Source organism: Cupressus sempervirens, chromosome 3 (genome assembly GCF_028749045.1).
Source record: "Cupressus sempervirens isolate cs-2001-9-10 chromosome 3, ASM2874904v1, whole genome shotgun sequence".
Taxonomy (NCBI): Eukaryota; Viridiplantae; Streptophyta; class Pinopsida; order Cupressales; family Cupressaceae; genus Cupressus; species Cupressus sempervirens.
Genome location: NC_143120.1, coordinates 572,937,961 through 572,965,179, shown reverse-complemented (window position 1 = coordinate 572,965,179; position 27,219 = coordinate 572,937,961). Strand labels below are relative to the sequence as shown.

Below are 27,219 nucleotides of genomic sequence, written 5' to 3'. Positions count from 1 at the left end.
CAGTGCAGAGCACACTGAGAAGATGGAATCTACCTTTTACGCCTTCATGGCTAAAAGATCTGCAGATCATGTGAAGTCGTCTGCCTGGTACATTGATTCCAGTGCCTCTTGTCATTTCACTCATTGGAGAGATTGGTTTACTGACTACCAGCCTTATTCAAATTCTTTTATTTTTGGTGGTGGAGAAGAGTACACCGTTGTCGGCAAAGGCAACATTCAGATTCAATCTGCTGGGAGGTATCTCATTTTCTTTGGAGTGTACTATGTTCCAGGGATGAAACTAAATCTACTCTCAGTCAGTTAGTTACTATGACATCCTCCACACTTGGATGCCACCTTTAGTCACATCAATGCACCATTACTGATCGGGCAACTCAGTCTACTGTTGCAGTGGGTCTTGAGGACCAAGGTCTTTTCCGACTTATTGATTCTGGTGATTCTTGGGACTTAGCTATGGCTGCTCGGTGGTCTTATGTTAGCACACTTTGGCATTAGTGATATGGGCACTTAAATGTGCATTAGCTCTCTCAGCTTGCTCAGGATCAGCTTGTCCTTGGATTGCCAGATATTCAGACTCAATAGCTTGGAGTTTGTGATGCATGTCAGGCTGGGAAACAACATCGTACACCTTTCACAAATGGCGATTCATGGCGAGCTTCTCAGGTAGTTCAGCTTGTTCATGCCAATACCTGTTGCGCTATGGCCACTCCTTTTGTTCTTGGGTCCAAGTATTTTTTGTTCTTTGTTGATGATTTCAGTAGAAAAATGTGGGTGTATTTCCTTAAAAAGAAAGAAGATGCATTTCCTGTAATTCAGAAGTTTAAACCTTTAGTTGAAAAGGAGTTTGGGAAATCTATTATTACTCTAAGATTAGACAATAGGGGGAATTGTGTTCTAATGATTTCTCTAGCTTCTTGGATACTCATGGCATCAAACGCCAGTTAACCATACCCCACACACCACAACAGAACAATGTAGTTGAACGACAGAACAAGACGATTACCGAGATGGCTCGATCGATGCATGAACACAAACATGTTCTAAAGAAGTTCTGGGCAGAAACAGTCAACACTGCAGTTTATCTTTTGAATTGATCACCCACAATGGCAGTCAAAGGTAAAACTCTAGAAGAGGCTTGGTCAGGTCGCAAGCCTAGAATCAATCACTTGAAATTTTTTTGCTCCCTTTTGCTTTTGTTAACATCCCTAATGCGTCACACACTAAGTTGTATGCCAAGAGTTAGAAACTCATGCTCGGTGGATACATTAGTCTTCACAAAGCCTATCGCCTGATTGATGTTGAGACAACTCATCTCATCTATAGTCGTGATGTAGTCTTTTATGAGCAGCGAGGACCTTTCATGTCTATTTCTCTTGATTCTGATCCAGCAGATCGACCTATGAGGGCTCATGATTTGGGATTTAGGCTTCCATTAGATCCACTTGATGGGAGGGCTCCAGTAGCTCCTACAACTCCAGTTAGACCATTGATCCCTGTACAGACATCTCCAACTTCTATTGTATAATCACCTAGATTTGTAGATGCTTCACTTGAGTTTGATCCAGATTCTTTTGATGAGGAACTTGAACACCACACTTCTCTTGATAGTAATGTTGGTTGTTCTCCTCTCTGGCCTAAGTGGTGTGCTAAGACACTTGTTTATCTTCGTCATGATGAGCTCATTGATGGGAGAACTGCTCGGAAAAAGAGCAAAGCTACAGTGTCTGTTAATGTTTCTCTCATGGCCAAGATTCATAGAGTGTTTGAATCTCAAACATATTCCGAGGCTTAAGGAATTCCAGAGTGGGAACAAGCCATGACATCTGAACACCAGAGCCTATTGAAGAATAACACTTGGGTCCTTTCTGATCTTGTACCAGGGAAGAAACCCATTGGTTGCAAATGGTTTTACAAAATAAAATACAAATCGGATGGTACTTTGGATAAGTACAAAGCTTGTTTAGTTGCGAAGGGCTTTTCTCAGCGTCAAGGCATTGATTATGAGGAGACCTTTGCTCCTACTGCAAAGATGAGCACCATCAGATTAGTCCTAGCCATAGCAGTATAGTTTGGTTGGAGGGTCCATTAGATGGATGTCAAGAGTGCTTTTTTGAATGGTGATCTCCATGAAGAGATCTACATGACGCAACCTCTTGGTTTGAAAAGTTGTTGGTAAAGACCATCAGGTTCTTAGATTGGTAAAAGTTGTCTATGGCTTGAAGTAGGCGCCTTGGGCATGGTATATAAAAATTGGTAAGTACCTCAATGATCAAGGCTTCAAGATGAGTTCTTCAGGCTCAAATTTGTACATCAAGACTACTGACAGTGGCATCATCCTTTTTCTTGTTTACCGTATGGGGTAAATAGTTTAATGCATACAGACAATAGACAAAAACATGTAACACAATAGTACTCCTTTTATTATTCGCATATATGCCAAAGAGATTACATAGTGCTTCCAATGATCATTACAACAATTTCGGACAGTGTACATATACCTTCACGAAGGGGTGACTCAACTGTCGCGCTCATTCGGATATAACTAATTCTACTTGTCGGCTATTTTATACTTTACCGACAACATGCTAATCTACTCGTCGGCTATTTTATAGCTTTACCGACAACATCATCCCCCCAAAAAGAAAAGTTGTCTCCAGATGACAATTACAAAATATTTACCCGTGCCGCTTTCTCTGCTTCCAACTCCTGGGTACATTGAGCCAAGTGTCGCTGAATTGCTTTCAATTGGATGATCAACTCCTTTCGAGCTCTCTATGCATCCACCAAGACAGTTTCACGTCCAACACCTAATCCAAGTGCATCAAAGCATATCACCTCTCTTGAAAGACTTGGTCTAGTGCTCTCTCTACCTCTGGTACACAGACACTATGCCTGCAGCAGCTCCAGGTCTCAAGTGTCTAAGACCAAATTAGCACTCTCAAAGCCACACAAAATTCTATGGAATACACCATTTTTGTGATTTTCTTCCGATCCCACACTCTTTCTGGCAACTGCTTATGTCTTGCTACCTGTTTATGTCTTTCCCTTCCCTTGGGCATCATGCGTTATTCATTCTGAACATTTTTGATTTGTCGTCATTTTTTTTAATTTGCTCCTTCTCTTCTGATTGCTTCCTTTTGCCTTCTCTTCTAACTGCTTCCTTCTGTTGATCTGTGATAGTATTATTTGCAGAGGCCACACAGATAATACTTGTGGGTGCCTACTCCCTCCTCTTCGGTCACACGAAAGATGCCTGCAAAACCCAAACCAAAATAGCTCTCCCAAGATGACAACCTCTGCCTGAGCATGCTCGTACAATGGTAGTGCCTTTCATTTCCTGTTTTGTGTGACAGTATGGTGACCTGATGTCTGTGTCCGTACGGTAGGGATGCAAGAGACTTGCGTGATTCATTTGTTGTCCGAATGGTTCCAATGTTATAAACTCCTTTTCTTGTACCGTATGGAGGTTCCTAATGTCCATATAGTTTTGTTTTGAGCTTCTTGTGCGGTTTTGCAATTACCCATACGGTGTGTCCCTATTGCCTTCGATTTTCGTACAATGTACGGTCTCCTTCATTTGCTTGAACTAATCTCCATAATGTAAAAGCAAGTCGTACAGTGCCGTCATTGTGCAAGGGGGGGCATATGGTGTTTACAAACTATTCACTTGTGAAATCGCCGTATAGTGGGGCAATAAGAAGACCCTATGGTAAAACTCCTCTGATTATGTTTACCGTATGGTTACGGTGGGGGCACTTAAAAGGCGATACGGTGGTCATTGGCTTGATGCCATACGATGTCTACCAGATGATCTTACACTATCGTATGGTGGAGGCATTCGTAGCTTATAACATGCCCATGATGCCGTATGGTCACTTAATAACTTCTCTCTTTTTTTCGACTTTTTTTTTTTTCTTTTTTCTTTTTTAGCTATTACGAGTTACTTGCCATTATTCATTGACAGGGAAGTAGTTCTCGAGCGATATATTTTTAACTTGGAACTGTTCACCGTTTCTGGAATTTCCTGCCCGTCCAATGTCCATAGCTTTATCGCTCCGTTACCACCTACTTCTTGGATTTGGTATGGCTCGACCCATTTGACTTTAAACCTCCCCAGTTTGATTTCGTTGCGTCCAGCATACTTCAAGACCAGCTGTCTTGGTTGGAACTTGTTCAGTTTTAGATGTTTATCATGCCACGCTTTGCACCTATTCTGTGTCACCTTTGTGGCCCATTGTGCCTGCAATCGTCGCTCATCAAGTTTATTTAAGTCACACGATCTCTCCCTCAGGTTTTCCATATTGCCCAATTTGTTCTCAAAACTCAGTACCATGAATTCCGTCGGCTGCTGCTCCTTGCCGTCAATAACTGTATTCTTGATTTTAGAGCCTTCACTCCATACTGCTGAACTTTTTATTAAACCCTTCCTCTTTGTTTCCTATGCAGACCGTATGATGTGTTTTCCTTGCTACTAGCACCTTTCTACTATATTTGTGGTTCGATATAACATTTTCTTTCTGCGTGGTCCATTTATTGTGTACCATACGGTGGAATCTTTCCCTTTTCTAGGTTCGTATTGTATGTTCTTCCCTTCAGCTTTTGTCGTAACCGCCTTTCCTTCTTCCGCTTCTCTATATTCCTTGGGACATTCATTTCCCTCTTCTTTCTCACCTTCGTCGACCCTTAACATATTACAACTTGGAAAGAGCTTGTAATCCTCCATCTGCTTGTGGAAAAGGCCATTCACCGAATTCAAATCATCGTCCGTCGATCCACCTTCCAACCGTAGGACTCCTACCTCATTGGGTTCCAATCACTACTTTCCTTCATCCTCTTCTTTAGAATCAAATGATACGACTTCTTCGCCCACCATTTGTGTGTAAATTAATAATGAATCGCCGTCCCCTTCTTTCCATTGATACTGTATTCTTCTTCCAATCATGCTTAACCCTTGCTTGTACAAGCCATCCTCAGCCCAAAATGGTGTCATATCCTCTCCTCTTCAGTGGGATGACGACGAAGTCAAGTAGGAACGACTGTGTTCCAATAGTATCTAGTTGTGCCATCAGGACCTCGAGAGGTTTAATGTCGTGTTGGTTCGCCGTTAGTAATTGGAACGTAGGTGGCCACAACATTGGCTATCCCAACTTCTTCCAGGTATCTTCTAGTAGGATGTTTAGCCCTAAACCTCCATCCACAATTGTGTCTGAAAGGACTGTTCCTAATATACCCATCTCTACGACCATCGGATGCCGTCTGATGTGAGGGCTAGTAGCATTGAGTCCATTGCACTTGCTTCGCTTTCCTTTTCCCTTCCATGTTCTCCTAGTAGTTTAGTAGTCGGGGCTATGTTCGTGAGTATTGTCCGTAGTTGAGGCATTGTGAGGATCAGATCATTTAACTTGACTGGTATTTCAATTTGTAATATCTACCTTATAATGTTTTGTTTTGCGCAGTTCCTCATTGAAGTACCGGTAGTGTCCTTCAATTTTGATTTCTCTGCTTGTGTTGCTTTCTCAATTTCCACCCGCACTTCTTCCAATCTCTTCTTTTCTTCCGTTGAGTCAGGGTACAATTTTGCTTGTTTACGGGTGATTGCCAAGACTTCTTCGTCCGCACCAATGCTGATCAAATTCACTCCTAATTTTGGGCACTTGGCATCTTGATGATCTCCAGGGTCGCACCATTTGCATAACAACTTTGGTGCATTTGTTGATGTACAATTCTGTCCAAAGTGGCCTCACAAATTGCATGCTTAGCATTGAACCATCGGGTGGCCGTTCGCATCATACTGAATTCGGTTGCGGCCCCCATTATTATTGTTTGTATTGTTGTTGGTATTGTTGTTTTGCCCTCTTCTATTATTTCTGTACCCACCCGAAGTGGCACCATCATTGCTTGTGTTTCCGCTCCCTCCTAACGCGGAAGCCTCTTGTGTCTGGAGCACTTGTTGATGCCCTCTTGTTTTCATATTAAAGGGGCATTCTTTTGTGGAATGTCCCATAATTTGATAATTATCACAGAATTGGTTTTTCGGGCAAGATCCCTTTGTGTGACCTTCTATCTTGCATTTTGTGCACCGTAGCTTGTTTCCCTTCGTCTCTTTTTGCATATTCTTAAATTCCTTCATCATTCTGATCATATCCTTCTAGAGAGCTCAGACCTTCTTGTTGTCCTTTTCATCACCATTGCTATCTTCCTCCGAAGACGCATCATCTAAGTCGGATAAGCTACTTTTCTTCATCTTTTTCGTTTTTTGTTCACTCTCTAAGTCCATTGCCCGATTGTATGCTTCGATGTATGATGATGGCGGCACAATCTTCATTTTCTTCCTTAACTCCGAGCGTAGTCCTTCAATGAACCATCTCTTTTTCAGCCCATTTGTCGGCTTACTTTCCATTTTATTTACTAATTCTTTTAATTTTCTAGCATAGACACGGACTGTTTCATTTTTCCCCTAGTTTGTGGTGTAGATTTCTGCTACTATCTCATTGTCATCTCGCAGCAATTGAAACTCGACGATAAACTCCTTTTTAATTGCTACCCAAGAAGTTAATTTTTGGGGATTGGCATCGGCAAAGCAATCAATTGCTACACCCCTTAGGGTTGCTGAAAATTGTCGGACCCATTCATTTGTGTCAGTTACGCCATTCGCCATCCAAATTGTTTCGCATGTCTTATAGTGTCTGATTGGATCGGCCGTTCCATCACCATCAAACTTTGGCAATTTTTCCTTTGGTCCAACCATTCGAGTTGGAGGTACTTGTGTGCCCGTGCTGTTTTGCACTCTTGCATTGTTATGCACACCTGCGCTATTCTGCACACCCACACTATTTTGAGCACTCGCGTTGTTTCAAACAGTCATCTTATTTCCCACAGCCATGTTATTTGGTGAAAAAGGGTCTTCGTTAAGCGAAGTTGTTCATTCTAGAAGTGTATCATGGACTAAGAGTTCACTCCATGCTCGTGCTCCCTTGGCACTCCGAGCCGTGCGTGTTAATTCCCTTCCGTCTAGATTCTCTTCCCTCGGCGTATACCAGTTAAGAAATTCCTCCCTTGTTGCTTCCACCAAATCTAACCGCTATCGAGTCTCTTCCAACAATTCCTCGGTGGTTCGGTGTCCGTCGGCAATCTACTGAAACCTCCGTCTGCGCTTGGCTTATTGTGGCAAAATTAAATTCTCTTGTGCGGTGCGTATTTCATCTTTTTCCTTTAGCTTATTCTTACTTTTGTTTAGTTGATTCGGCATTAGTCTTCATTCCTTTGCCTTCGTTCCAGGTCCATTGAGCAATAGCGCCTAATGTTTACCGTAGGGAGTAAATAGTGTAATGCTTATAGACAATAGACAAGAACATGTAACACAACAGTACTCCTTTTGTTATTTGCATATATGCTGAAGAGATTACATAGTGCTTCTAATGATCATTACAAAATTTTTGTATGGTGTACATATACCTTCTCGAAGGGATGACTCAATCGTCGCGCCCATTCGGATATAATCGATTCTACTTGTCGGCTATTTTATACTTTACCAACAACATGCTAATCTACTCGTCGGCTATTTTATAACTTTACCGGCAATGGTTATTTATGTGGATGATTTGATGATTACTGGCAGTTTGACATCTTTGACTTAGGGAATCAAACAGAATTTATGCTAGTCTTTTGATATGACTTACCTTGGGCTCATGCATTATTGCCTAGGTGTTGAGGTTTGGCAATAGTCTTTGGTATATTCATCTCTCAGTCCAAATATGCCAGGGCTTCTAGAAAAATTTTGTATGTAGGATTGCAAGCTTGCATCTACTCCTACGGAGAAAGGTCTCAAGTTATCAACCAAGTCTAATTCTCCTCCCATTGATGATACTACATATAGGCAACTAATAGGCAACTATCTACCTCTCTGCTACTAGGCCTGACATCAGCTTCGCAGTCAACTACATCTCATGCTTTATGATAGCTCCCAAGGCTGATCGTTGGATGGCCACAAAGTGCGTGCTTCGTTATGTGTAGGGCACTTCAGAGTATGGACTTCTTAACTCTCAAAGTTCTAATCCTAGACTTAGTGGGTTCACAAATTCAGATTGGACAGGCTCTATTGATAAAAAGTCAACTTCTAGATATGTGTTCAGTTTAGGATCCAGTACCATCACATGGACCAGTACGAAGCAACAGTCAGTTTCTCTCTCCTCTGCAGAGGCCGAATATAGAGGAACTGCCCAGGTAGGATGTTGTCATGTCCCCTTTATAGCGACATAACTTCTACCGGAGATTTGCCTATCATTGACTCTCGTAGGCAAATGATTTTGGAGAGAGTCATTATGTTGCCAGATGATTACATTCTTGCTCTCAGAGAGTTATAATCCAGTAAGTGGGGCCTACTTGTTCTAATGTCGAATTGAGATTGTACTTTTAACTTTATAAAGTTATTTATTTAATTTTATAAAGTTAATTAAGAATAAAATGCATTATAATAAGTTATTATAACAAGATGATTCTAGAAGCTTCCAGCGACTTCTTAAAAAAGTGAATAAATAGAGGGCAGGGGGCACCCATTGGAGACAAGCGATTTTGTGGATTCAACTTCTATTTTAGTTGGAGCAATTTGTAGTCATCTAGTCTGCAAATTCTCAAATTATCTTTGGGAACGAAAACTCCCATTGATAAGCAATTTTGAGGGTGTGGAATATCACCCGAATTATTGCAAATTGGAAGTGATATCGCAGTCACTTCACCTAGACAGGGATCTATGGCCTAAGGCCAATTTATGTAATTTGTTGACCATTGAAAGATCAGTCAGAAGGAATTAACTGTTGCAGGATTGGAGGAATTTGAAGGGGGAAAAAATAATAGCGCATCGGTGATTAGGAAATTCTCCAGGCCTGGTTGGAAAACATTACACGGTCTTACCCGAACTCAGACAGGCTCAGTCCAAGCAGAATGACGGAGGGTCGATTTATGCTTAGCTGACAATAGGAGTGAATTGCAAAGGGCAGGTTGGAAAGGGGAACATATTGGGAGTTGCAAATCCGAACTGTAAACCCTCGAAATGGAGATGTGGAAATATGATCGGGCGGAAGTGTGCCTTCTTAATTAATTTCGGCGATTTTTTTTAAGCAACCATGGCCATTACTGACGCTCGCATGAAGTCTGGAAAACCTTTGGAAAAATCGCGGGAGCCGATAACGTGTGCAAGAACTCGGGTTTGATTGGGAACCAACCAAGTCAAAATATTGGGCGATCTTCCTTTGAACAAACAGGGACAAATTTGAGATGCAATTCGACCCAGTTTGGATCGGCTTGAGTAAGAAATCCGTCATCAGTATGGGAGGCTCGAACTTCAGGTGACAGAAGAGTGTTTGCATAAAGCAATAGCGATTTGTGGCCCGGGAGTGGAGTTCAAGAATATTGGTCGAACTTCAGGTTTTGATACTATTTGAATATTTATAAAAATCATCTACTCTTTACAACCGATTTGTGTGTGTATCAGATTTGTTTCCATTGAATTATTATTGGAAAAGAATTAGCTATTCTGTTATAAATTTATACTGTTGATATTACCACTTTTCATTGAACTGGTTATTGTTGGCAAATTGTCTTAAAAACTACATTTTTCTTCCTCATATGATTGCCAAGTATTTTATGAAAAAAAAAGAAAGAATCTCCACAGTTTAGTATTGTCTCTAGAAGCCTCGTGGTAAGGGTCATCACAGATGTGAAGCTATTTGGCTTCATCGGATGCTTGGGGATATGCAGATGTCACTTGCAAGACTGACTACTATGTTTGTTGATAACGAAGGTGTATTAAGTTAGCCCGAAATCTAGTCTTCTATGAACGAACCAAGCATGTAGATGTTCACTCTCACTACATATGACAACTGGTTGAAGACATGACAATAGATTTTCAGTATGTTCCTACCATAGATCAAACTATAGACATTCTCACGAAGCCTCTTGGTCCTGATAAGTTTGTCAAATTCAGAGGATAGCTTGGTGTTGTGGATAAATTAACCATTAAGGGAGGGTATTACGATAATAAATAAACGTTTATTATTAGTTAATGGTGATCTATTTGTAATTTGTTGTTAATATTAGAATGTTTCTAATATTTAGTTAGTTGTAGTTATATGTTAGCTTTTTTAGCTTTCTTTTAGGTAGAATAGAATGTTTCTATTCTTTACGATTGTTTCCTAAGGAAACATCACTTTATTCTTTTGTATATATAGACCTCTTGGTCTCTGTTAATAGGGAGCAAGTATTTTACCAATTACTTTGTAATAATCTCCACATCTAGAATTAGAGGAGAACCAGAACTTGCTTCTAGCATACCAAGCACTTTGTTGAGGCTAACAACTAAGGACCCAAATAATTTCATTACTTTTCAAGATGAGGATCATCATAGTACTTTCCATGTCTCCCAATCTCTCCATCAAGTCATTGACCCTCTTCTACAAGCCACCTTCACCAAAACTCTCCTTCACAATCTTGCTAGTGTTAAACTAGTTGTGAAAACCATCAAATTCAGCCGTCAGGGCCCTATACTTTTAGCTGTAAAGATTTAATTTCCGAGAAATACAATTTCTCTAGTTGGAAGGAGTACATAGAAATATACTTAGCCATCTGCAACACACCCAAAGGCGAATCAACCTTATTTGGAAGATCTTCAACCAACAGCTTAACATTACGCTCTTCCAGGTCCAAAGTCTTCAAAAGGGAGTTGTTCTTGGTAGTCTGATCCTCCCCTTTCTCTTCCATTACCGTATTCTTCCTCTTTTCTCACACAAGCTTGATTTTTTCCATAGCCTCCTTCCTATGAGATATCCGCATGTCATGATCAACAAAGCACTTGTAGTCCACAAGGATAGGGGCCCTCTCACTCTCTACCATACCACTACTAGTGTCCAATTTTTTGCCTTTATTCTTGTTGTGAGCATGAGTAGAAATTTTCTCCTCACTCTGCTTAGGAGAAGTAGCCTTAAAGTTTGGAGAGTAGATAGGGGTTTTCTCACTCTCCTCGCGAGCCCAATCATCATCACTAATCTCCTCATCCTCAGTCTTCATACCATCCCGACTCTTCCTATTTTCAGCCTTGCCCTCTACACTATCATACCCATCCTCACTATCAACCTCAAACTTGGTATGCATTTCATTAATCTCCACAGCCTTTTGTTTCTTAGGAAAGGATGGCGTAGACATCTTTGTATCACCCTTAACTCTCTTGCCTTTCCCCCTTGCTTGAACCAGGAGTGGAATCCTTCTCATCAGCCTTACCCTGAATCCCTAGATGAACTAGTTCAAGGACCTTATCCCTAATGTACTCTACAATCAGAAGGATCAACCCCTCATGCAGCACAAGGTTCCTACGTTTCTCCTTATGAGCAGAAATGCTCCAACTAAGAGAATTCAGCAAATAAAAGGGCAGAGAAACCCTTTTCTTGTGTTTGAAATGGTTAAGAAAAACAAAATGATATGAGTGAGGCCTCTTATATCTTCCATCAAGAGTAATGTACTCCATGATATCCACTATAACACTTCTCCAAATTAACTTAACAGAACCAACATCATAAAATCCCCCAAAATCTTTGACAATATTATCAGCCTCCTTAGCATCTTTGGGAAACAAGATAACCAATTTCTCAGAGATTTTCCTATTGTGGAAGAAATTTATACCTTTCAATTTGAGACCAGACACATCCGCAATGAGCTCGGTAGTAACCCTAACCTTCTTGCCATACATCGTAACTGAACCCTCCTTCTAGTCTTCAACAAATTTCTTGGTTATCTTAACATTAAACTTGTGGAGCTTTTCCATGAAGGGTGTAAGACCACCACTCAGTTTTTCCCAAACCTCGGCCTCCTTCCACTTCTTGCATTTCAAAGGCTCTCTCCTTTTCAATTCCCCACCCATTGTGTAACTCACGAAGCTCTACAAAGGAAACTTGTAACACTTTCGTAGAAGACCGCAAATAAAAATGGTGACCCTTTAAAATAGGAAACAAGATATTTGAAGCAAATCTGATGATGATGCCATTGGGAGTGATGAAACCATCCGTGCATAATAATAAATTGGTATTTTATCATTACCCAAAATATTTACCAAATTCGTACACTTACACTGTGTGTTATCATAATCTAAAGCAACTCTTAGGTCTGTATTAAAATTACTTTTCCCTTCCCAAATAATAATGGTGATCAGCTTGATAACTAAGTTAGCACACACATCAGCTACCTTGGTTGCCTCACGATAGACATGTGACATATGCACCTTGTCAAAGCTATTAACTATGTTTTTGGCCTCCTATATCATAGAGTTAATAGTCCACAAAGGTTTAGAAATATTTTTCATACAAGTGAGAATATTATTAGAATCCCCCTCGATCCAAATGTTTCTATAAGGGGAGTTCCTAACCAGCGTAAGGCTATTCAACAAACCCATCACTTCCACAACATGGTTAGTCTGAGTCCTCACATAAGTCCGAAATCCTTCAATGCAAATATTTCTCCATAGGCGGAATTAAAGAGGGGTTAGAGCAAAGAGGACTATCCCTTATACAACAATCTTCCTAAAATTTGATTTTGTGACCATCCCCCAACAACCATCTCGATCCAAAAGAAGCAATAGTTTTTACATCTTGGATGCAATTCCAAATAGAAGAGCCATTGTTTTGATATTCGAACCCAAGAAATCAGCCAAAGAAGGGAAAGAGAAAAGATATTTGCTTCTCACAATTTGATTCCATTCCTTAGCCTCCCCATAAATTCTCCAAACATTTTTAGCTAGAAGGACCTTATTAATGATCCTTATAGGTCTAATGCTCTACCCTCCCAATTTCTTAGGTTTGTAGACTCTATCCCAAGCAACCAAAGCCAATCTATTTCTCTCTTCAACCCCCGACTAGAGAGTGCTTTTGGATTCTTTCAACAACCTCTACAAAATTTGAGGGGATCTTGAAGAGATTCAAAGCATGAATGGGCAGGTTTTGAAGGGAAGCCTTGAGAAGTTGGAGTTTTCCCGCTTGATTGAGTAAAGCCCCTTTCCAACCAAGAAGCTTCCTGTTAAATCTCTCCACCAAGGATGACCAAAAGGAGTCAGGGGGTTTTAAGCCAAGAGGCAACCCAAGGTAAAGTGAAGGGAGATTGGTAATAGCACACCCAATAATTCTAGAAATCCTTAGCTGCCTAGCCTCAAGAGTTTTAATAAAAAAGAGGGAGCTTTTATCTAAATTCATCAACTGACTAGTGATGGATGAATAGGTGTCCAAATCTTTTATGATCATCTTGTCTTTGTGTATAGTAGCTAATCCTGTGAGGATGGCATTATCCACAAACTGCTCATGGGAGTAGGGTGAAGCATTCGATCCCGACTTAAGGCCCTTGATAATATCCTCAAAAACATTCTTATGGATGAATCTCCCAAGAGTTTCAGCCATTACAAAAAAAAGGATTGGCGATATGGGATCCTATTGGGAAAGGCCTTTCGAAGTTTTAAAAAGATCCATGAACAATGACTGTTGGAGAAGTTGTACGTATGAGCTAAAAAACAAGTTGGATAAATTTTTCTCCTAAACTGAAAGCACTAAGGACCTTACATAGGAAATTCCAATCAACTCTATCATAGGCTTTCGATAGGTCCAACCTAAGAAAGAAACTCTGATTCTTAGAATTTTGCACTGAGTGGATCACTTCATGCACCTTAATAATAGAGTCCAAAATTTGTCTCCTAGGCACAAAGCCATTCTGTTTGGGTGAGATAATAAAGGGGAGGAGATTCAACAATATCATCATAAGCACTTTGGAAAAAAAATTATAAACATAATTACAGAGGCTAATAGGCCTGGAAGCATCCAAAGTATCAGCACCAGGCTTCTTAGGGATCAGGACAAGGAAGTGACATTCATTTTCTTTAACATTGACGTAGATCAAAATAATTCCTTAACAACATTGCAAATATCTAGCCCCACAATTGGCCACGAAGCTTGGAAAAAAAACACAGGGAATCCATCCGAACTTGGGGACTTCTCTCTTTCAAAAGAGAAAACAACCTTTTTAATCTCTTCAGCATTAGGAATATCAGTAAGCTTTTTACTATGATCGTCATTAAGAAGAAAAGGGATAGTCGATAGAAGAATATCCTAATCATTATTATTCAAATTCCTATCCACAAAACCATTATGTTGGGGTGAGATAATAGAGGGGAGCAGATTCAACAATCTCATCGTAAGCATTCAATTCCTATAACATTGACGCAAATCCAAAGAATTCCTTAACAAGATTGCGAATATCCAGCCCCACAATAGGTCGAATGAAATAGTGCCCCAACTGTATGTGTTTTGTCTTTCAATGTAGAGCATAATTATTCACAAGATGAATGCCACTGTATTTGTATTCAAGTAATTATCCCTCTGTGGGTGTCTCAATTCTTCCAAGAAGAAGTGAAGCCATATCATCTCCTTATCTACCTCTGTAGCAACAACATACTCTGCCCCTGTAGTGGATAAAGCATTCACCTTCTGTAACCGAGAAACCCAACTCACTGCTACCCCATCAATAGTAAATACATAACCTGTAGTACTCTGCCTGGTATCAAAATCACTTACCAAATCTGAGTCAACATACCCTTGTAAATCAGTAGTAGAGCCCCCAAAATGTAAACATTTATTGGATATTCCTCTCAAATATCTGAGAATCCATTTGACTGCATTCCAATGCTCAATTGTAGGATGACTCATAATACCTACTATTAACTCCCACTGCATGTGCAATATCTGGCCTAGTACATACCATAGCATACAACAAACTTCCTACAGCTGAAGCATAGTGTACCTTGGAAATGTTGTCCTCCTCTTCCTTTGTCTTTGGACCATAGTTTTGAGAATCACCCTAAAATTGCTAGAATCATCAGTTTGGTGATTCGATTCATGCCTGGCAATTTTTTTGGAGCCGATGAATCGAATCACTGATTTTTTTGTCATGAATCGCATGAGTCGCCGATTCATGCAATTCATGCAAAAAATCGCATGAATCAGCCTGATAAATTGGCGTGGGCAGCCAAAAGTGAAGACATTTTTTAATAAAACACATTTTTTTTTTTTTTTTGCCTTTCCTCTTTGTTTTAATACTAAAGGGTCTTCTAACTGTTTAACATGAGTAGAAGAGAGGATCTTCATCTTAGAGTCTTACATACATTTATGATTTGATGTCTTATGGATCTTCATCTTAGATTCTTACATACATTTATGATTTGATGTCTTATGGATCTTTATCTTACATACATTCTATGATTTGAATCATTATGATCCTATGATTTCTATTTACTTCAGCGACAGCCTACAATTTACATTTTATGTGTTACATGGCTAATTTAATTATATATAATGAGTGACTGAATTTATACATGTAAGGGTAATGATGGTAAGGTAGCTAATAAATTTTTTAGCTTAACTAATCAAATCAATCCCACTTAAATACATGGCTAAAGTAATTAATTAAAAGAAATAAATACTCATAGTACATGGCTAAAGTAATATGAATGTATACATGGCTAAAGTTATATTACATTAGGGCATTACTAAACTCTTAGGCAAATAGGGCTTTCATCATTAATGAACTCGTATTTAGGGCCTTACATTAGCAATGCATTTAGGTGGGATTAATTTAATTAGTTAGGCTAAGGTAATTATTAGCTACCTTACCATCATTACCCTTATATGACCTAGTATTTATTTCTCATCTTTTTTAATTAGATAATCGTACTAGCATAATTGAAGAGTTGATTCTAATTTAGGACAAATAGGGCCTTATGTCAAACTCAACTAGATGGGAGTTTAAATGTTGATGTTGCTTATATTGATTACATGGCTAAAGTAATCAATTACTTTAGCCATGTATTTAGGTGGGATTGATTTAATTATTTAGGCTAGGGTATTTATTAGCTACTTCTGAATATCATGCTTCTCCAGCTAGCAAGGCAACACATCTCCTTGAACTGTGCTTAACAAAGGCATCGTGGTCGATTCTTTATGCATCTTGTCAATGTGAATAGCAACCGATAAGGATAGAAGTTCATTTTCTGCAGAAGTTATCTATCACAAAGGATTTGATCCTGATGATACCATGCTCAACCAGTTTGATTTTCAACAGAAGAAATCTAGTATTTATTTCTTTTAATTAATTACTTTAGCCATGTATTTAGGTCGGATTGTTTTAATTAGTTAGGCTAAGGTAATTAATAGGGATTTTGGTCAATTAATGATGTTTGATGCTATATTTAGGGCTTGTGATATTTTGAATCTTGATGAATTATGCAAGTAATCACATAATAGGACTAGCATAATTGAAGAGTTGATTCTAATTTAGGGTAAATAGGTTCTTAAACTGGCCCATTTTAGGGTGATTACACTAGCAACCGCCAACCCACACTCGAACACCATCAACACCCCTCAAACTTACCTTAAACTTACTCAAGACACATGTGAGGGCTCCTAGGCACTACTAGATTTTAAACACAATTCAAACAGGACTTTTTGTACATTTTTTTTGATCGTATGCCCACCCTCTAGATCACTCCACAATGCCCATGAACCAAACTCTTGAGTTTTGGTGTCAAACTGTCCTCGCTGTTCTTTTTTGTGTCTGCCCAGTCACACAGTCAAGGGAATCATAATGCAAAGCTTCTTTTCTGAATCTGCAAATCAGAGAATCAAAGATTATGCCCAAAAAGTCCAAAGTTACCGAGTTTCTTTATTTTTTACAGGTGGAGGATTGAGTTATGGCTTATTTTTGCTCACTGTCAACCCTGGCCAGGGTTTCAAACTGTTTTTTAAAGAAAATGGCAATACTTCTACAAATCTAAGTGCAAATTGATCAAATCAATTGCATACTGATATATGTCCACACTATTGTGTACAACATGAAAAAATAGGACTTTTGCAGAAAAATACAGAGAATTTGATCCACAATGATTAAAAATCTTCATTCCAATGTTCACCAACCTCTCTAAACATGTCTGGGATCCAAATTTTTACATTTTCAAACATTTCAAGTGTTCTTAACTACTTTTTGATTAGTTTATTAGCAAAGCACCATTTTGACACTTTTTGCTGAAGTTGCTTGACAACTTTTTATTTTTGTTTGAGCAACACTGACAATGTTTTGCAATATTGACAAAGTTGGATCATTTAGACATAAAATCCTTCCAAAATTGTACAAAATAACCCTAAATGACCTTTTACAATCTTATTACACCCAAAGACTCCTTCACAGCACAAAATGACAAAAATGGCAATATGCCTTATTTGATGCCCTTGCGTCAAACACCTCCATCTCTTCTTGAGGTAGTCTACTTCCTTTGCTTGGTAATTTACCATGGCTATACTTGGACATTTAGAAGCTTCATTCCACAATGCCTTGTCTACTGATTCCAGCTTCACATATTTTTCTTAGTCCATCAGGAGCACCCAACATCTGAGGAGTTTTTCTGTGCAAGTCATCTTTATCCTTTCATTAATTAAACCTTTTAGGCCTTCTCAGAACACTCCAATTTTTTCTTGAAGAGGACAACACGACACAACTACTTATATACCCACAACCAAATTTTTAACCTACCCAATTAGAAAACAAGCACACACTGACCCAGAAGCTCTGATACTATTTGACAAGAATGATGGGAAACAGATGACAACCTTCTCCTTGTAGAAACACCAAACAACTCCACCAAATTGAAACCTACAGAGGCTAAACAACACACACTTTCTGATTTTCAACCATATCTAATAACAACACCCATTTGCTGACATTAACTTGATCTGAAACAAGCTGAATAAACACCAACGTGCTAATCCAAACCAGATTACAATAGCATAATTCTCACAATACCATTTTCTGATTTCATTAATCAAATATTAACTACATCATGCATAAACTTACTGAAATTTATTACTCAACTAGGGGAACCTTTCATCAAATTCATTCCTTCACAAAACATAACTACTCGAACCATACATCCAGTCCCACAAATCAACAAGAAAATTCAATTCCTAAACAGCACCCATATGCCAAATTTCTAAATTTTAAAGCTAAAAAGCCTCTAGAGTCTAAGCCCTAATTTGACCAATAAAGCATACATTTGGTCATTTGATGGTCATTCATTCATCTCTCAAGCACTTCTCATAATTTTTGCTTTGTTCGATAGAGGAATCAAAAGTTGACCTTAATTCCTATGAAGATAAATTTGGATATTAATTTTAAAATTTGAACTATGGCTTGTGATTTAAATTTTGGTCATGTAATGACATTTTGGGACTTTTGCAAAGTTCGAATATTATATAACCATATATTGGCAATTATGGATATATCATTTTATGAGAATCATGCTTGTAACTTATTATTGTTTGAAATTTTGAACCAATACTGAATGTACATTGACATATGAATCTATGAATATGCGCACAAACACACACACACACACACACACACACACACAAACATATTTGAAAATGTCTATATATATTCCCTTGGTACTGGAATCTGCCCCAAATTTATGTTATCTGAATCCTGGAATCCGAATTTGAATCACAGACACAATCAGCTACTTAGGCTAGAGGACTTGAATATGGGGAAATTACAAAGTGCAAAAGATTGTAAGTTTGCAAAAGTACCGGAAAGGACTTGTGTATGGCAGAGTGTGCAAAAGTGCAGAGTTGCATTGGACTGCAAAAGGACACAGTTGTCAAATGTTTGAGGATCAGACCTCCATGGACATTCATCTTGTGTTCTGTAATCTATGAATAATCTGGACAGTCTTAGGTTACATACAAATCAAGTGACAGGAAACTGAAGAACCTTTAACCAAAATGTTATCTGAATTGTAATATCCATTTAAGATGCACTTTTGCATTTTAGAGGTGAAATGTACTAAAATTCCTGGTTCAGAGAAGAAAACAATATGGTGTGAATGTCAAAATTCTTCTCTTCCTGGTCAGGCAAGCCTCCAAGAGCAGTTTTTCTTTCATTTGTGCAGGATGCTGTTGATGTCATTCAAACTTTGATCATGTGGATAATTTTGGATTTTATCATTTTAAGTTCTGAATTTCCTACATGAGGCTGGACAGTGTATGCTTATAAATTTTGTAGGGTGCATTTGAACAACTAATTTATGCTTAAAATTATTTTTGTGTGGTTATAAATGATTGTGGAATATAAGTGTTGTAAAAGCATTGTTTCTCCTTTCAACATAATTAGTAGATGCATGCACATCAAGATACTGCTAAAAGTTATTTAACATAACAAAAGTAGAAGAAATTTTGATTTTTGATCTCAAGTTTTTGTGTCATAAATTCCAGGCTGTCCATCCACATTGTCAACTGGCTAACAATAGACAGCCATTTTTTATCAGAACTTTTCTCTTCAAATCATTTCTTTAAGTATAAACTGAATCTCAAAGTTTCATTGACACTTCCCATTTTATTTGGTAAGAAAGCATGATTTTCATTACTTTGTACATATTCTCTGCTGAAAATTGAATGTACCACATCCAGATAGTTTTTGGTTCTTCACTTAATTGCCACATCTTTCCATCTTATCGATCCAATGTCATGGCAGATTAATTTTTAATTTAGGTAAAGAAAGCAAGTACGTAATGATATTTAGATAAGTTATATTTATTTTGACTTTGTTGTGTCTAGTATTATATTTAGTAGATGATGTTTCAAATTGCTTCCTTTAATTAACAGGACACGGAGAAGGCTAAGAAGAAGAAAGGCTCTTTAAAGACAAAGATGGATGGGTGGAAAGAAGATAGGAACATTGCAAAAGGATCTCATGTGAATTTTGAAACTATAGCTCCTTATGATGAACAAATTGAATTGGGAAGAACCCACAGAGTATCTGTAATTGGAGGAAACAACTTGCAACCTAAGGGAGCAAAGTTGAATTTTCCATCCACCACAGATAAGAAAAGAAAGTATGTCAAATCTAGTAGGAAGGAATTCGAAAAAAAATAACAGAAAACCATTGTAGACAAGAAAAAAAGAAAAAGAAAATCAGGGATATGGAAAGTCAGAAAAGACAAGCTCTATGCGTGGAAGAAAATGCAGAAGCTTGGGAAACAGATGCTTTCCGGGGATGATTGAGTTCAAATAATTGACAGGAATTTAATCATGTCTCCAATCAAACCTCTCATGCAACCCCTTGTAATATTGTTTATCAGAAATCTCGTATTCTTTTTTGGAAACAGTCTTTTCTCTTTCTGATATTTTTGTGTCAATTTATTGATTTTAGTCTTACCTTTTCAATGTCTTCTATTTCAAATGTATAACTCTGCCAAGAAGCCTTGATTTGTTCTCTGCTTGTCAATTAATTTTCATATCTTTTATTTCACAAAACCATACATCTTTTAATTTGTGAGGTTGTGTAGATGTCAGCTTATCTCCTTTAATCAATGTCCTATAAGTAGACAAATCTGCCAAGAATATTCAATTTGTTTCTTAATTGTGACTAAGTTTTACTTTGGTATCATGAAGCCTTCAGACATTTCATTTTACAGCTATGTCATTTATCTGAATGGTTTCTACGTTGACAACCATAGTATTGTCCACGTATCAATTGGACAAGTGTAATGAAACTAAATATTTGAGGTGACTGTTTTATGATTGTATTTTGTGATTGACGCTAGTGGACTTGGAATATGAATAAAATAAGCTGGTGGTACTTCTATCTTACAGTCACAGGCAGTGCATTATGACATCTCACTTTATTAATTGTAAAGCTAATGTGCAATCATATGACTTAATTGCGAGATTGTTTGCGGGTTTGGAAAATTCTCCGGTGGCAATTTACAAGAGTTATCATTCTCAAATTATGCCAGGTTTTTATTATTTCCGTTTCATGTGTTCAGGTATTGTTTTTCATGCACAACCACATAATTTGGACTTGCCAACGAAAAGAATGAACACCTTGTTACACCGATCTATATGGAAGATGCATTTCCATGATGTGTGTGGTAGATACATGGAAGTAACTTAACTAAAATTATGCCACTAACCAAGAATAGAATGCAAGTAAAATAACCCTAGGTGAATACTGGGGCTGTGGACCCAAGACCTGGAGTAGGTATAGAAAAGTGGTCACTTTCTGCAGCCCACGGTCTCAGGCTGGGAAAATAATCATGACCCTGATGTTCAAAATAGACAAGCCTACATTTGAAGAACGGGATCAATTCCCATTCGTGAAACAGGTTTCCTTGTTAATGAATATATGTGATCAATCCCATGATTTTCTCAAATAGATTAGATTTATGCGTCTTGGTCTTCTTCTAAATTTACTGTGCTGGGCCAGAATTAATGAAGACTGAAAGTTGGTAGCGACACTTGACAGGTACTTTTGGGTGCACTTGTCTCAATGCTTCATTCTTTCCACTGATTCTTTTTCATTCTGATCTTTGGTTCTGTATGTGCCAGTGCCATTGTTTGTTACCAGATCCAATTTTGGAATGCAAATTGAATCTGAATCCCTGCTGAGGGTGAGGTGCTTACATTTACCAAACAGATTTAGCTTCTAATTATTGTACACTTCAGATCTATTTATTGATAGCATGTGTCAAATGGAAGATGCATTGACACGAATTGATCCAATAGAAGCTGTATTGAGTTAATTCCAATATTTAACTATTTAATAGAGTAATAAGAATGTTGAACCATATGCCCATTGTATACATCTATTTAGTGACAGAATGTGTTCAATCCAAGATTAATGAACTCTGACAGATGACATAGACCTCAGATGAATGAGGTCAGCCTCGTAAAGCTTGTAAAAACATGTATTATTCACATGTGTCTAGACATTCAATTTTGTAATGTGTAAGTCCATTTCTTTGCTTCATAAGTTTATCCATTTCATACTTTGCTAAGCATGATTTTTACATTATTAAATATTCGAAGCAGAAACAAGTAATTAGACATCCAGATGAGCCCTTCATGAACTTGAAAACCCAGATATAGATAATGAAAAACATATGCTATGATTTTGGCACCAACAGATGAATAAGACTGTAAATTTAAGTTCTAGATTTAGATTTCTTTTTTACATGGAGGATTGCAAATTATAAAATATACTTCATATTGAATTTAAGATGTGTTGTAATTTGCATAACATGTCCATTTTTAGACGGTTTTCATTTAACATTTGATATTTTGAATGTAAAGATTAAATTTCATTGTAAGAATATTATGGGCTGTTATTTCCATCAAAATAGTCTGTTGCTGTTATTATATTATTAATTTTAAGCTTACAAACAGGCCAATCCCTGTTATAGAATAAAGTGAGGTTATTTTCGAGTCATATTGAACCCAAGCTCATGTTATTGGACGAAGTATTAGAGTAAGGCTAACCTCTGTTACTAAGCAGATTGAACTGCAGTGGTGATATTAATCAAGATTTCATTTTAGGACTGGTTCTTCCATTAATCAAGACATTGAACCAAAGTCTTATATGACAAACCTCCTTATTGGACTAAGCTATAATTGAGTTTATGAACTTGTGATATTAGGTTAATCCATTTCATGGGGCAAGTCCATGATTGGGCTGTACTAATTGAAGGTCTCTATGAATCAAGTTTTAATTATATTGTCCATCTTTGCATCAGAGTTGTGGAAATGAGTTTTCTTATTGGACATTGTCTTAGTGTAGACAAATATTTGATATTTGAATTTGAGATTGAGCATAGTTTTTTTGTTAATTAAGTAGTCAAACAATGGATATGACCCTTGCAACAAATTGCCAAAAGGCTATTAGGAAAGGAATCAAACATTTGTAAACGTGTTGGCAACTACTCAAGGCTATAAGAGGTGTTTTCTATTTTGTCACCATAAAATATAGGTCACAGTATGAAACTTTTTCAACTTAGTTTCATTTTTCTCTGAGTTAGTTCATTATTTAATGGGATAACATTGATCAACCAATCGACTCCAATTGTTATAATGGATCTTTTAACTGAAAGTTTTTGTCAAGTCTTTTTAATTTTTTTTTTTTGTTGAGCCTATGCTTGATTTTTAAAGTCTTCAATGTCTTTTTTTCTCATTTTTTGAGTGTGTTTGTTAGTTTTGGGTTTTTTAGTTTTGTTCAAATTATTGTCTTCAGTTTTCCCTTTGATTCGATCTATACTAGAGCTCAATTGGACTTGGTTGTCAAAATACATGATCATTTTAGTGCCCAAAGAGCAGACTCTCTAGGTGCAACTACATGATTTAAAATATCATGATATATTTTTAAGTTGACATTCACTTTTTTAAAAATATAACATTAACCTACTTTATGGTATATTTTCATGTTTAGTTGTTTTAAAATTTTTTAACTTAAGTGACTATATTAACTATATAGTTTGATTTTTTTTTGAGTTTTAATTCAAAACATCTTAGTAAATATTACTTTTTGAATGATATTTGCACATATATTAAATTATATATAATTTAAATATTATTTTTGACCCAATTAAGTAATATTTCTTCAAAAATCAATTAAACATGTGCTTAATTGATTATTTACGTTGCGCAAACATGTTTTTTAACTCATTTGCATATAACATATGTAAATGCTCTTAGAGAATGTGTTTTTGAACTAAAAGCATGTAAATGTTTTTAACTTAAAATATGCAATCACCCTCCTAGAATGAGCAATGCATATTTGAGTCTTCAAACATGTGCAATGATCCTCCTTGAGTGAGCAAAGCATATTTGAGTTTTTAAAATATGTAATGACACTTGGTGTAATGCGCCCCCCCCCCCCCCCCCCCCCCCCAAGGCGATCCTAGGAAAACAAGCATTAAACAAGTCCAATTTTTTTTTTTTTTTTTTAACATAAAGTACGATAACATCAATATGAGACAACATAAGCAATGAAAGACTAACAACATATAATCATTCCAAGAATCCCAAGTGTCATTACTTACAAACACACTCAATTATTGAAACATAAACCATCTAAGTATGCTTAACCTGCATTGTTCATTTCATCTCTAGCATAAGATTATGAGATTCATTTAAAAGCACAAGATTAATTCATAGACATGTTGAGCTAATGAATAAGACTAAACGTCACTATGACCATAAAAGAATATTGAAACATTAGCCTCCACACCGGGGAGTACTGTACTAATAATGACGAGGCTAAGACACTTATAAGTATAAATGCATCAAAGATATAACAGGACTAAATCATTGAAGTAAAACATCTAATCTCAGTGTCTACACGACACGTGTACATTTAAAAACCAATAAGAGCACATTCAACAGTCTTGAAATAACATTGCAATGAAATATAACAGGAACTAATAGGCAATCCACACCACCTAAGTGTTTGCTTTTACCCAACACAATCACAGCTTCATAAGACATCAGATCCTTAGTCGGCCCCCGAGCACAAGATATATCGTACCACCCAATTTTTGGCCCTAATCTAAAATTCTCATTGTACTAATGCAGTAATCAAATGAACCCTAAAGGTTTAATATACTACAATAATACAAAAGCATCTATCAAAGTGTGTGTATAACACCACTACAATGTAACATACACTTACGACACCTCTCAAGTAGTGCATCATGTAGAAAAGCCAACATCTACCAAGAAAGAAACCACATGCAACCAAGTAAATAAGCAATAATCACGAGAGAACTCACAGTGCCTAAGTACAAGGTGTTAAGTGAACAAACAACACCAAGGAAAACTTGTACATTGGTCCAATGTAGTGATGAAGATAAATGTGTGCTGAACGGATAGAAATCCAACCAAGTAGAGAACAGTCACATATGACTTACACAAATGCCAAGCAATAACAAGGATTGAAAACAATATGAGACTATGCAATAGATTGGGTCCTAGTCAAAACCTCTAAAGATACTATGATTGAGTTGTGGTGGAGTGTGGGCATGGTAACACGCCAAATGACAATCCAAACATCCCAAATATATTGTGTTGATTAAGTAACTATAATTTATTTAGTTTTCTCTTATTAAGTAAAAACCTCATGTATGTAGTCATCCCAACCACTTCGTGTTGGTTCCTGCAAAAAATGTCACTGCACATCTTTACCTGTACATACCCAACTATCTCACCAAGTGATGAGTGTCCGAAGATGTGCAAATCCCCACCCCAATCCTCATGCTCAAACAACACTCACCGAAGCACATCACGGTGATAAGAATCTCTCAAGATTCGTTACGCACATGTAAGGGACCGTGCACATTGCAGGGTACACCATGCTCATGAAGATAGAACTAGGGTTGGGTGAGACACAAAGACTCAAGGGTGAAACAGAAAGATGGAATAGAGTGGATTGGGTAACCAAATAATTAACCAACTCCAACTCAATCTAGTGCTTAAAACGTCCAAAATTTGGACAACACTAAAAAATTCAGTGAAGTAAATTTCTGCCCAAAACCAAAGTTTAATCGAAAATTTTAAAATTGAAAACCCATTGAGCAAACAAGCTCAAACAAGCAGAAATCCAATAAAATTTTACTTTTAGGAAAACCTAGAAAAATGACCAGCATTTCTGTTCAAAAACTTGCATTTAAAACCCTCAAAAATAGGAAAAATGCATGTGGAATCCCAACCGGGATAACCCACTGAACAAAAACAAATATGGACATAGATCCACATACCCTAAGTCTAATCAAGCAAGAACTGAAACGAAAACCTTTAAAATAGAACTTTAATCACAAATAATACCTCACAAATGAACGAACAACTCTAAGAAACTAAAGAAAAGAGGCAAAAAAAAAAAAAGCACGATGTCGAATCTGCCAAGAAGCTCAACAAGTAATGGCCTACCCACTACCAACACTATGCAACAAACCTTGTTAAATTCTACCAGGTAGAACTCCCAGATCTAGTAAAACATTAATCCACGGGAAGAGGGATTCAAAAAAACTCCAAACTTGCTCCACAAGATAAAAGTCACTCAAGTATGCATGAATGAATTTTACAAAGCCTAACATTTTTTTTATAGAGAAAAAATTGCCCAAAAGGATAAGATTTGGGGCAATGTAATATAAATTCCAAAAACTAGAAACTTTATCAAAACCCATCACTTCAATCCACCAAAATAGACATAAGTGATTGAAGATGGATGAGTTGGATCCTGTTGTCAGAACTGCATAAATGAATAAACCATCTACTCACCAAAATAAAATAATAAATTTAATTAAAACCTGAAAGTCCCAAAAATCTGAATCATCTAAAAGACTTGGAAAATCCATCCACAACCAATTGGCTGAAAACCAAAAAGGTTAAATTAAGTAGAAAGCCCACAAAGATATAAATGTAGAGATCATAAGAAAAACAAGAAACATGAACAAAATCTAAACGACTGGTCTAAACACAAGGAAAACTGGGTTAACTTTGAGAAGCAGAAAGTAATCTAATCTATAAAAAGAAGGATATGTTGTCCATACCGGAGGCAATGTTGGCTCAAGGGAATGGTCACATTACTATCTCCAATGTCATTGTTAAAGCTAGAAGTCCTACATACTTTACACAACCCATCAAGTGCAATGGTGCAAATATCAAAACCGAAGCAACATGTATAATCAACATAGATATCCATCTAGAACATATCTACTAAACCACCTATGCATAAGCTCCATAACACAGCATCTCAAATGTCCATAGTACTCACATCAGATAGGTAAAACAGTAAACAATATATCAAAATGAATCCAAATGTCTAAACAACATAATCCATCAAATGCATAACATGAAATAAGGTACATAACGCATAAACCATCATATAGCAATATCCAGATACTGAACTATAAAGTAAATGGTATCCACATATCAAATAATAACATAATGGTCATCACTAGAGTATCTCAAGTATCTCCAAGAACAAAATGGAATATTGTAGCAGAATGACAACATGAGAGGCATTACACTTGGAGAATGTGTTTTTGTCTTAAGACATGATTTTAAAATATCCAATGGCACTTCTAAAGTGTTTTGCATGAAAAGATTGACTACAAACATTTTAAACATGTAATCCCTCTTGGAGAATGTGTTTACCATGTATTTCATGCATTTGCAAAAGGTGAACCCAAATTTGAAGATTCAAGGGCAAAAACTTCAATTTTTCTTCCTCTGAGAACATGTTTTTCCCAAAAAAATGCGTAGATTTGCCCATATAATGGCTTGAAATCCATCACAAGGGGGATCACAGGAGGGGGTCGGG

General features: G+C 37.2%; 1 protein-coding gene across 12 annotated transcripts in view; it reads left to right on the top strand.

The window, feature by feature from the left end:
- The window catches only part of LOC149567719 (ubinuclein-1-like), a 153,786-nt gene extending 131,907 nt beyond the window's left edge, over positions 1 to 21,879 (top strand). For 10 of the 12 annotated variants that reach the window (XM_089820987.1, XM_089820983.1, XM_089820980.1 and 7 more), the window contains one exon: positions 19,731 to 20,291. In XM_089820987.1, the coding sequence (XP_089677113.1) occupies positions 19,731 to 20,000 (270 nt within the window). In that variant the 3' untranslated portion in view covers positions 20,001 to 20,291. Of the gene's footprint in view, positions 1 to 19,730; positions 20,292 to 20,893; positions 21,373 to 21,455 lie in introns of those variants that run through there. The other 2 variants (XR_016362472.1, XR_016362473.1) reach the window with 2 other exon arrangements.
- Positions 21,880 to 27,219: the final 5,340 nt, after the last annotated feature.